The sequence below is a fragment of the Theropithecus gelada genome, chromosome 9 (assembly GCF_003255815.1).
Source record: "Theropithecus gelada isolate Dixy chromosome 9, Tgel_1.0, whole genome shotgun sequence".
Lineage (NCBI taxonomy): Eukaryota > Metazoa > Chordata > Mammalia > Primates > Cercopithecidae > Theropithecus > Theropithecus gelada.
In genome coordinates, this window is record NC_037677.1 from 49,844,282 (window position 1) to 49,857,085 (window position 12,804).

Genomic DNA, 12,804 nt, shown 5'->3' on the forward strand with positions numbered 1-12,804 from the left:
AACCAAAAGCAAAATAGTGGTTGCCTGGGCCGGGTTTGAGAAATAACTGACTGCAAAGGGAAATGAAGGAACTTTATCACCTACAGAAATGGTCTATATCTTGAAAGTGGTGGTAATTACACAATTGCATATCTTCATCAAAACAAACTATACACTTAAAATGGATGCAGTTTATTTGAATGTACATTCTGTCTCAATAAAGTTGATACTTTTTAAAAAAATTCTCCTCTTCACCTTCCTATCCCTTTCTTAACAAGCCATTAGGTAAGACACGGCAAAATAGGTTTCCACCCCAAAAGCCCAGCAGGAAATTTCAGAGCCTAAGCAGGTTGAAAGAGCATGTCTCCACAGGGAGGCAGCTTACCAATATATGTCATATCCCAAAAGGAGTAAAAACAGCATCCATGAGGGGTGGGGAAACAGCTTGATATTAGAGTCAAACTTAAGTGGAAAGAATAGAGTGTATGTGCATAATCAGCAGCCTGGCATGGGCTATCAAAGTCAAAGCAGAGTGAGGTGGATATCCACACACAGGATGGCCTGGCAAAGGTTGCCAGAGCTCAGGCATGATAATGAGTAAAGGGCCCAATCCCAGGTTTCAGACCCAAAATGGGTAAGGAGGGAATCCATGTGTAGACTCAACTGACGTGCAGTGTCAGAGGCCAAGCAGAGTGAGAAGGTGTCCATCTGGAGATGGAGATTGGCATGGAATATCAGAGCCTAATGGGCTGACAAGGAGTCAGAACTGGAGTAGTATGAGAAAAGGGTACACGGAAGAGTGGGAGCAGCCATGCACGGGGATTCAGAATCTCAGCAGGATAACAAAAATAGCTGGGTGTGGTGGTGCATACCTATAGTCCCAGCTACTTGGGAGGATCGGTTGAGCCCAGGAAGTCGAGGCTGCAGTAAGCCGACACTGCGCCACTGCCCAGCCTGCGTGACAGAGCAACACTCTGTCGCAAAAAAACAAAACAAAACAAAACAAAGCAAAACAAAAACAAAACAAAACAAAAGAATGAACTCTTCATACTTTAAGCCCTGAATCCACTGATCATCCACAGATAAAAACAAATAAAAGTGGACCTCTATCTCATACCTTAAATGAACCAAAATCAATTCCAAGTTATTTGAGATTTAATTGTGAAGGTCAAAATTCTTAATTTTTTAGAAAAGAATAGAATATTTTTATGACTTCAGAGCAAGAAAGGATTTTCAAACAAGGATTTCTAAAAGTACAAACCACAAAGAAAAAGTCTGATAAATTCACTATATTAAAAACTAAGAACTTTTTTTCATCCAAGGATATCACAGAGTGAAAAAGCAGTCTACACAACAGAAGATAATATTTGCAACACATTACAACCAACAAAGTACTTGCATCTAGAATATACAAAAATCTCTCTCTCTCATACACACAAAAGACACGATCAGGCAACAAACATTCCATAAACATACAAAAAGGTTCAACTTTATTAGTCAGGGAAATGCAAATTAAAACCACAATTAAATGTCACTATATTCTATCCACATGACAAAAATTCATAAGTTGGATAATATCAAGTTTGCATACATGTGAAACAAAGAAAAACAATATCTACTACTTGAGGGGAGTAAAAAAGATTGAACTACTTTGGAAAACAGTTTGGATTTTCTAGGGTAAAATACTTCCATGCTTCAGGACTCAGAAATTCCAATTCTGATTAGATACTCCAGAGCAACTTTCTCATGATTGTACCAGGAAAATGTTCATAGGAATATTATTTGTCAGAGTCAAAAAAAACAAAAAACAAAAAACAAAAAACTGGAAACAAACAAAATGGACATCAAGAGTAAAACAGACAAAGACATTACGGTTTGTTCATAGATTGGAGCACCAATAGAGAAATGAAAATTAATGAAGTAGGGCCAAACATGAATGAACCTTCAAAAAATGTTGAATGAAAGAAGTCTTAGGGGAATTATAATTCCATTTATATAAAGTTCAAAAAGAGGCAAACCTTATATTCATGGAAATACAAACACAGATGGTAAAAATGAGAGGGAAAACTCTAGGTTCTGGAAAGGAAAGGTACTGCAATCAGGAAAGAGCACACAGGAAGCTTATTAATGTCTTATTTCTTAATCGGGGTGGTCAAGAGTACTAGCTCCTTCACATTCTAAGTTAAACTGAACCCTTATGTTGCATATATTCTTATTATGAATATTTCATAAACTCCTTTTTTCTTGGAGTGATGAGAAAAATATGGGAATAGGGAAACATGCATGCTCTGGCTCTTCTTTGGTTCTTTGTTACCACGTGGCAATCATTCAGTCGCCTCTTAGCTCTTGGTAAACCCCACTTAGGATGATGCCACTTCTAATATTCCATCACCTACCACTGCCACTACCCGCACTGCCCCCACACACAGTGAACCAGAGAATTATGTGAGGGAAAAATTATTGGTTTTATTCTCAACGTTGGAGGGGAGAGAATAATGAAACTAAACATTTATATATCACATGTGACAGTTCATAAAACACTATTATATACTCCTTTATTTTTATCCCCCAAACAAGCATCCTGAAGTAGACATAACATAAATCATAGGAATCAAATATTTTGCAATGTAAATAAAATGTTAGGAAGAAGTATCAGCATGCCTTTCCATTACTCCATCTTAAATTCTTCATTTCTTATTGCAAGGTCAAAACAGATACGGAATGTGATAAGAGCAAACAAAAAATAATGAAAAGAAATGAGATGGGGAAAGAGTGGGTGGGTATAACTACTTCAGAAAATCTTTGTAGTATCTACTAAAGCTGAATATTTACCTAACTTATAACTAACCCAGCAATCCCACTTATATATACAATAAATACAATAAAATAGAAATACAATAAAATACATTATATTGTATTTAATATTGTATATAATATAATGTATTATAAGTACAATAAAAATGCATACATATGTTCACCAAAAGACACATACGAGAATACAGCACCAACACTGTTCATAATAAACAACAAAAAACGAAACCTGTCCAAATATCTATTATAAAACAAATGAAATAAACTGCTATATTAACACCATGGAATACTCTACAGCAATGAGAATGATGCAGAAAATGGATGACTCATGAATATAATCTTAAGCGAAAGAAGCCAGATGTAAAACAAGTATATCCTATATTATTTCATTTCATTTCAAAGTTCAAATACAGACAAATTCATCTATATTTTCAGAAATCCACTGGCCACCATGAGAATGGGCAGAGGCTTCTGTTCTGGTAATGTTTCATTTCTTGCTAGATGCTGGCTACACAGGTATTTTCAGTTTCTGAAAATTTATTAAGATAAATACTTATTAATTATACCCTTTTCTGTATGTATATTATGCTTGGATAAGAAGTTTTTGAAACAGGGTATAGAGACTTAAAGAGACAAGATATCACAAAAATTTATCTTTTCATCATGTCCCCACATTCTTCATGTCAGGATCAAAATTCTTATTCAAAACTTCTAAATCAGGCAATAAACTATACAGAGGTATTAAGCTAAAATAATTCAAAAGCCCTGAGTTTAAAATGCATTCTACATTAATACGCAACTGGGTGACCTTGCAAAACACAGTCAAATTTCGGTCTCAGTTTTCTGACCATTAAAATGGAATTACTACTATTGTCCTTCTTATCCCATAATGATGTTGTGATGAGTAGTATGAGGTACACAAAAGAGATGTTTAAACTATAAAGTAACCTTAATTTAACAAGTAAAAAAAAAAAAGTAACAAATAAAAAATAGATCAAAGGCCAAATATAATGGTTTACAATTTTTAAAATTTTGTGTGCAGTGAGAACTTTTTTCAAGTGAACTCTTAAACAGTACTATTTAATAAAACAAAGGTTCCTTTGCTTGGGTTTGGCTAAGGCGACACAGAATGATGGTAGAATTAGTGTTGTAGGTTACCTTCACACTCTCTTCTCCCTGCTGTCCCACAAGGTATCTTCTAAAACACGACTATGTGCAACAGGCCTTGGAGTCATATAGATCAGGGTAAAAAAAATCCTGGTTTTATTACTGATTAGTTTTCTGAGCCTCACCCCTTTCAATTATGAGGGTGAAGCCAATCTCACCTACTTTTCAGACTAGAGATAATGTATATCGGAGAACCTAGAAGAATGTCCAAATAAATTTAATGACTTTAGCCTAAAATCTGGTTGTGTGCAACAGCCTCCTAAATATTATGACTTAAGTCACTCCCTCTGCTATTCACTTTCTACAAATCCCTTACAGTAATTTTTTTAAAAAATAACAATGTGGCCAAGTCACTTGTCTGGCTTACTACTACCAACAGAACAATGCCCCAGCTACCTTTATGGCACACAAGGTCCTTGACAACCTGCTCTAAATCTATTTCTTCTGCCTCTTCTCTAGCATCCTACATTACTATTATTATTATTATACTTTAACTTCTGGGATACATGTGCAGAACGTGCAGGTTTGTTACATTGGTATACACGTGCCATAGTGGTTTGCTACACCTATCGACCTGTCGTCTATGTTAGGTATTTCTCCTAACGCTATCCTCCCCTACCCACCCCACCACTGACAGGCCCTGCTGTGTGATGTTCCCCTCCCTGTGTCCATGTGTTCTCATTTTTCAACTCCTACTTATGAGTAAGAACATGCAGTGTTTGGTTTTCTGTTCCTGTATCAGCTTGCTAAGAATGATGGTTTCCAGCTTCATCCATGTCCCTGCAAAGGACATGAACTCATCCTTTTCTGTGGCTGCATAGCATTCCATGGTGTATATATGCCACATTTTCTTCATCCAGTCTATCATTGATGGGCATTTGGGTTGGTTCCAAGTCTTTGCTATTGTGAACCGTGCTGCAATAAACATGTGTGCATGTGTCTCTATAGCAAAATGATTAATAATCCTTTGAGTATATAACCAGTAATGGGATTGCTGGGTCAAATGGTATTTCTGGTTCTAGATCCTTGAGGAATTGTCACACTGTCTTCCACAATGGTTGAACTAATTTACACTCCCACAAACAGTGTAAAAGTGTTCCTATTTCTCCACATCCTCTCCAGCGTCTGTTGTTTCCTGACTTTTTAATGATCGCCATTTTAACTGCCATGAGATGGTATCTCATTGTGGTTTTAATTTGCATTTCTCTAATGACCAGTGATGATGAAGTTTTTTTCAAATGTTTTTTGGCTGCATAATTGTCTTCTTTTGAGAAGTGTCTGTTCATATCCTTTGCACACTTTTTGATTTTTTTTTATTGTAAATCTGTTTAAATTCCTTGTAGATTCTGGATATTAGACCTTTGTCAGATGGATAGATTGCAAAAATTTTCTCCCCTTCTGTAGGTTGCCTGTTCACTCTGATGGTAGTTTCTCTTGCTGTGCAGAAGCTCTTTAATTGGATCCCATTTGTCAATTTTGGCTTTTGCTGCCATCGCTTTTGGTGTTTGAGTCATGAAGTCTTTGCCCACATCTATGTCCTGAATGGTATTTCCTAGGTTTTCTTCTAGAGTTTTATGGTTTTAGGTCTTATAATTAAGTCTTTAATCCATCTTGAGTTAATTTTTGTGTAAGGTGTAAGGAAGGGGTCCCGTTTCAGTTTTCTGCCTATGGCTAGCCAGTTTTCCCAACTCCATTTATTAAATAGGGAATTCTTTCCTCATTTCTTGTTTTTGTTAGGTTTGTCAAAGGTCAGATGGTTGTAAACACGTGTAAATGTAAATGTGTGGCATTATTTCTGTTCTGTTCCATTTGTTTATATATCTGTTTTGGTACCAGTACCACGCTGTTTTGGTTACTGTAGCCTTGTAGTATAGTTTGGAGTCAGGTAGCGTGAGCATCCTATATTTTTAACATATTCAGTTAATTAACTGATCACTAGTAAGACACATACCTTTTAAAAAACCCTTTTTTTCCCCCCAGAAACAATAATGTGTGGAGAATTAGAAATGAGAAAACACAGATTTTTTAAAAACACACAAAAAAGAAATTACATTCTCACCATCCAGGAATCATCACTAGTAACACCTTAGAGCATACCCCTCTGGAGAAACATACAGATGTAAATATAGATAGATAAATGATCATAACGTACATATGGCCTTATAACCTACTTTTTTCAGTCAACAATCTCCCCTTTCTATTTTAGTAAATTTCCATCTCATCTAATATACAGACCATATTCAAATTTTCCCAACTAATCCAAAAAGTCCTTTACAGCTGATCTGTCCAAATCAATATACAATTCACAATTTCACACTGTATCTACTTGTTCTTTACATTTCTTTTAATGTAGCACCATCACCTTCCCCCACCATCTTTTTAGGACAATGAGAAGCCAAAGAGATCTCACTGCTTTTCCTACTGAATGTCCAACCTTCTGAATTTATCTTCTTCTCATTCTTTTATCACCCATTTTGCCAGATAGAGAAAAACATACATTTATGACCCCTTACGGTTAAAAATGTGGGAATGAATTTAAAGTCTGTGTAAGAAACGAACATTTTCCCAGTATTCTACTTTATTCCCAACATAAAATCAGGTTTCTTCTTTGGATAAATTACAACCACCTCAGAAGGAAAAACCCTTCACTCAGTAGATGCTGAGGGTCCACTGATATCCATAGTATGCATAAAGTAAAACCAGCCAGTTGACAAGCCTGGCCCATGTACAAAGTCCTGAATAAACAATAAAGAATCATTATAAATTTGAAGAAATATTCCAAAAGAAAGAGAAATCAAAATAAGCATAAAGAACAAAATGACCATTTAAAAAGAGAAAGAATACAGGGAATCAAAGAATTCTCAACAAAATGAAACAGAACAAACAGAAACTCTCTACTTACCATAGTTCCTGAAAAAACAGTTGAATGATACGAATAAGGAACAGCATATACAAAAGTTCTTGGAAATTGAAAATATGATTGCCAAGATAAACAGTTAAATAAAATAGAGAGCTGGAATATCAAGTCGAGAAAATACACTAGGAAACATAACCAAACCCAAAGAAAAAGAAAAATGTATAAGAAAAAATAAAAAGGTGAGGAGATTCAATTCAGAAATTCTAGTTTCTGATTACTAAAGATTCCAGAAAGATAACAGAGAAAATAAAGGAAAGAGAATAATCATAAAAATAACAAGAAAATTTCACACTATATTAATCTCCAAAGAGCCTAATAACTGCCAAAACATTAAGTGGAAAATAACCAACCAACTACAACAAAACTCAAATCTAAGGACATCACTGTGAAACTGCAGAATGCTAGAAATAAAAGATTAAAAGTATCCCAGAGATAAAAACAAGCAAAACACAACGTACAATGGATCAGAATGTAGTAGACCATTCAATGACTAAATAAGATCCTAGAAAAGCAATCCCCTCAAATTTCTAAGGGAAAACTCTCTTCTATTGCAACAAAACTATTTCACACCAATGAAACTTATTAATATCAATCATATGTGAGACCAGAATAAAGAGATTTTCAGTAATGAAGTAACCAAAACAGTATGCCATTCATTAATCCTCTCTTAGGAAGTAAATTAAAGATATATTCCAGCAAAGTGAGAGAATAAACTAGGAAGAAAGAAGACATGGCTATAGAAAGAATGGATCCAGTCCCAGATTATGGAAAAAGTAAGTCCCTGCATGACAGCTCTAGAGAAGCTTTGGACAGTAACCTGTTCAGATGAGAACAGGTTGACTGAGGTGGGGAGGGGGCCAGACATACTGTTTTTTCATTAAGCCTTTGAATAGTGTATGAATTTTTTTTTGAAAAGTATATATACGTATCACATTGATTTTTTTAATTCAGTCACATTAGAAACAAATTTAAAGAGGCAATGACACGAAACTTTGAACTCAGTCATCTTTAAACTTCTATTAGCATTTGGGAAACTTTAAAGATGACCTAAAAAGATTTTACAATTTTCTTCTCATAATTTTGTTGTCATCACATAACAAAAAATAGGGTCAATTTTATCCGTGTGTAGTACCTAAGATTTCAGAGGCCATAATGACAGAAAAGAACCATTTACAACTTTACACAAAGAACCTCAAAAAACACTTTTTTATTTTTATAGTACCAATCATTGGTTACAAATTCACCTACTACTACTTGAATTATGCTACTTCTTTCATTATTAGAGGTGGCCTGGTCTTATTAGTTGATATTTAGTCATGCTTCATGATTCAGGACAAAACAACCAAACACAAAAGATGGTACGTGGTATAGCTAGTACAATGACTGGCTCACAGTGGATATTTGACATATTTTACCTATTTCCCACCATTCCCTACCACCTCTCCCCTTAGACACTAAAACTCCTAACCAAAAAAATCATCTCCCCAGACCAGCCAGCAGAAAAACACTATATACCAATGTCTATTTTCTAGTTACAGTTAAACTAGGCTGTGAGCTCAATGTCTGGATAATTCAATCATATAATTTATTTCTGCCTCAAGAGAAGTTGAACAATCCCATATCCAAAAAGGATTCTCTACTCTTTTGTTCTTTAGTACAGAAAAGTTTCTTTTCAAAACAGTAGTCAAATATCCACAAGAATGGAGAGGAGTAGTACAGAAAATCCCTGAGTAACAGAAAACAATTTACCTGACTTTAATAGAATATTTACATTAACCATCATTTCTAACACAGGAGCCAAATTTCACTTCAACTAGCCTTTCATGTCCACATACCGCATGTTTTGTTTTGATGGCCACCAGGAATTCTAAGACAGAAAGCAAACTGAGCAGCAGAGAGAAGTCAGGCTGTTCTTTCTTAACTGTAGTTTTAAGCTAAAGTTGGCTATTGTACAAAGTACTAATACAGATTTAAAACCAAATGAAAGGTATCTATGACTTAAAATTAGTATTTTATTCCTTGATTTTCTGCTTTGCATCTGACCTTGTCTGTAAGTGCTAAATGCTTAAACAAACTAAATGCTACTGAATCAGATGCCAGGATCCGACATCGTTATCCTGTGACTTTGGACAAGTGAACTTTGGACAAGTGACCAAGTGACAGCACTGCTATGAGTCTAGATTTCCTCAGAAAAAAAAAAAAAAAAAGAAGATTAAACGTGAAGATCCCAACAAAAACTGAATTATATGACTACCATTATGTAAAGCAAAAATTGTTGTTTCTTATTTGTCACTTAGTTCAAATCATAGTAGCAGCCCCTGAATACTGAATAACTACTCTGTTTCAGGCATTGGATTAGCCAATTTACAACTACTATTTCTAATTCTCTCAACAATCTTACAATGTAGTTATTATGAAAATAAAGAAACAGAAGTAGAGATTGCCTTACCAAGTATCATACAACTCGTGAATACCAGGGACTGTGTAATGAGACCCTCATGTAATATCCCACAGGTTTTTTTCCACAAAACTTTCTATTATATACTATTTATAAGCATTATTCTACAGAAACCTAAAAAAAATTAGGAACCCAAGTAAAAAAAAAAAAACTAAAGTCAATCCATTTTGCAATTCAAAATATCAGAGCTGGAAATGTTCATTATGTACTCACCTGATGCAGGAGACGTTTCAGTTTGAGTAACTGAGTTTTTACAGCAGTGCAATCCTGAACCATGTGCCGAAGGGTCATCTCATCCAGTATCACTGTATTTTCTGGTACATCAACAAACATCTTCTGAGCCTGGAAAAAGGGCATTCCTCCATAGCTTTCAAAATGACCCAAAGGAGATTCTCTATAGGGAGAGCCTCTGGAAGGGAAGAAGGTGGAGGGAAAAGATACACAATACAATCTCAGAAAGAAATAAGGATAATGAAATTATTGCAGTGATTATTACAAATCACTTATCATTATCACCAAGCCTCTGACTTGCACTCACCTCAGTCACTGATATGTTTCCACAAAAGGTGCAATCAGCTCTAGTTTATTAAAACAATTATCTTCTGTATCCCCCATCCTGTGTGTATTTTACATACTGGAAGAATAAACCTTCTTTAGGAACTGGGATAGAAACAAAATCCTCTGGAAAGACTTTATCTGAAAAAATTAAACTTATTCTTCCTTTTCTGCAATGACTGTTGTTCATCAGTTTTTAACTTTGTTTAATCTCTTAAATTGCACACCTTTTTTAGCCCCATAACAATGCTACCAACATTAACTCTCAATTTGTATACATCCTTGGACTCCCATTTCTTGAAAGTCCCAACAGGCAGTTAAGACGAATTTTTTGTTTTTATATTACTAATAAAGCATGTTTTCCAATAAAGGTTATTTAAGCTTTTGTAAAAGTTTTATATATACAGCGTATTTCCTAATCTTACAGTGCATTAAAAAAATCTACTCTCGGTAAAACCTCGTCCCTACTAAAAATACAAAAAATTAGCCAAGCGTGGTGGCACGCGCCTGTAATCCTAGTTACTTGGGAGGCTAATGCAGGAGAATGCCTTGAACCCAGGAGGTGCAGGTTGCAGTGAGCTGAGATCGCACCACTACACTCCAGCCTGGGCGACAGAGCTAGACTCTGTCTCAAAAAAAAAAAAAAAAAAAAAAATCTACTCTAAAATTTTTTACATTTCCCTTCAGTTTCATACAATAACATACATGCCAAATAAGGAAAAAAAAGTAATGTGTTTCATGGGAGTAAAAAGCAAAATATTTTAACCAAAGTATTTTAACCAGAAGTCATAGTTACAGCAATATAAAATGGCTACTTTAATTCCAGTTGGTTCTTAAATTGTGACAAGAACCTTTTTTTTTTTTTTTTGAGATGGAGTCTCGCTCAGTCACCCAGGCTGGAGTGAAATGGTACGATCTTGGCTCATTGTGACCTCTGTCTCCAGCGTTCAAGCAATTCTCCTGCCTCAACCTCTCAAGTAGCTGGGATTAAAGACACCTGCCATCATGCCTGGCTAATTTTTGTATTTTTGTAGAGACGGGGTTTCACCATGTTGACCAGGCTGGTCTTGAACTCCTGATCTCAGGTGATCCACCTGCTTTGGCCTGCCAAAGTGCTGGGATTACAGGCGTGAGCCACTATGCCCAGCCAAGAACTTCTAATATATGTGAAATCACACTTGCTGTATCGCAAATATACACACACACACACACACACACACACACACACACACACACAGAGTAAGTAGAGACAGGGGTTGCTCAGGCTGGTCTTGAACTTCTAGCAAAATTTCAATATATAAGACACTGAAAAAATATTATCTCCAATATAATGGCTATTTTAAAATGAAGATTAAAGTTAAATTCATAATGCATTAAATGTGCAAAAATTCCAATGCATTAAATTTCAACCATATTGGAAACATAGAAATATGGTTTCTACCAAATTTTCTAGCTTTTAACAAATATTCCCAAATCTCTGAATTCTCAAATATTCAGTATGAGGTAGAGTTTTACCAGATTATTTTTCTCTGAAACTACTTCTCATTAAGTACTTCAGGCCCGACTTTCTTTTAACCCAAGAAAAAGATTTTTAGAAATTTTCAAACTGTTGATCTTATGATGCCACAGACAGCCTGGATCCTATTTATTCTTCAGCTTCTTCCCTCACCACACCTGCCTCTCTCAGAGTGACTTCTTAATTCCTACCTAATTACCTGAGATTCCCAAAGCATGCTACAATCTCACCTCCAAACCCACAGCCTCTGAGCAGTCTTTGCCAGTCTCTCCATTCTGCCCTCCACTGTGCGCACTTGATCTAGATAATTCCTCTTCATCTTAAATTAGCTGACACTACTTCAGAGAACATTTCCTTAAATCCCCTAAGGCAGGACTTGGTACTTCCATAGGTGGTTTTATAGAGACCTGTACTGTGTCCCATTATAGTATTTATTACAATATACTTTGTTTGCAATTCAGCCCAAATTATAAACTCCATGATGGAATGAACTGTGTACTCTTTTCCTTTGCATCTGAGTTTTTGGTTTTTTAGTTTTTTTTTTTTTTTTTGTATTTTTGCACTGAATGCGTAAGAACCACGTATTTTAACCACTAGAATTTTTTTTAAAGCTTATATCTCCAAGATTCTAAAATTCTGTAGCTGTCACATGACAAAAGCACTGCTTTAGAATTATAATCTGAATAGTTAATAATAAAATTAAAAGGTACTTCTTATTTTGCCAAGTGAGAGAGAGATTAGAAAGGGAATATACTGAAGGAGACTGGTCTGCAGGCTACACCATGAGAATCAGGTATGGAATATGGACATACATTGACATAAATGTGATCCAAATGCATGGAATTAAAAAATTTAAAATGTTTTAAGGAAGAGTAAAGTAGTCTTGTTCATTGACACCAAGAACTGACATCTAGAAAAGCCACAATAGCCAGCTCTCACCTCAGATTTCAGTTTAAATCATATCTGACAGTAATTAGCTACTGAAAATATTTATTATCTTTGGGCCATAGTTTCTTTAACTCTCAATGTTCTCTACTGCTCATTGAACAAAGTTTATATGCCTCAGGTTCCATTTCAAACACCTCCACCATAAGATTCAAAATTAATCCTGTTATTTTTTCCTAGTACTGAAATGCTACTTTCTTCAGAAGCCCTTCCTGATCCCCTCAACTAGATAAAACTATCATTTTATGATCCTTAATTTGTTTCACAGCATCAACTAAAGAAACCTATACACTTTTCAACTCCAATTGGATTGTAAGTCCTTTGAAAACAGAGCCATATCTTATTCATTTTAATATTATCTGCATAGATCATTTGAGTCCAAATTCAGCTGCTACTTACTAGCTACACAACACACAGGGCAAGTTACCAAATCCCTCTATGCTTCATTTCCTAAAC

The 12,804-nt window shown here is 35.3% G+C and overlaps 1 protein-coding gene across 6 annotated transcripts in view; it reads right to left on the reverse strand.

Annotated features, from left to right (window-relative positions):
• CCSER2 (coiled-coil serine rich protein 2) overlaps positions 1 to 12,804 on the reverse strand; it is a 203,513-nt gene that overhangs the window by 59,332 nt on the left and 131,377 nt on the right. For all 6 annotated transcript variants that reach the window (XM_025396519.1, XM_025396522.1, XM_025396521.1 and 3 more), the window contains one exon: positions 9,546 to 9,741. In XM_025396519.1, the coding sequence (XP_025252304.1) occupies positions 9,546 to 9,741 (196 nt within the window). The remainder of the gene's footprint in view (positions 1 to 9,545; positions 9,742 to 12,804) is intronic.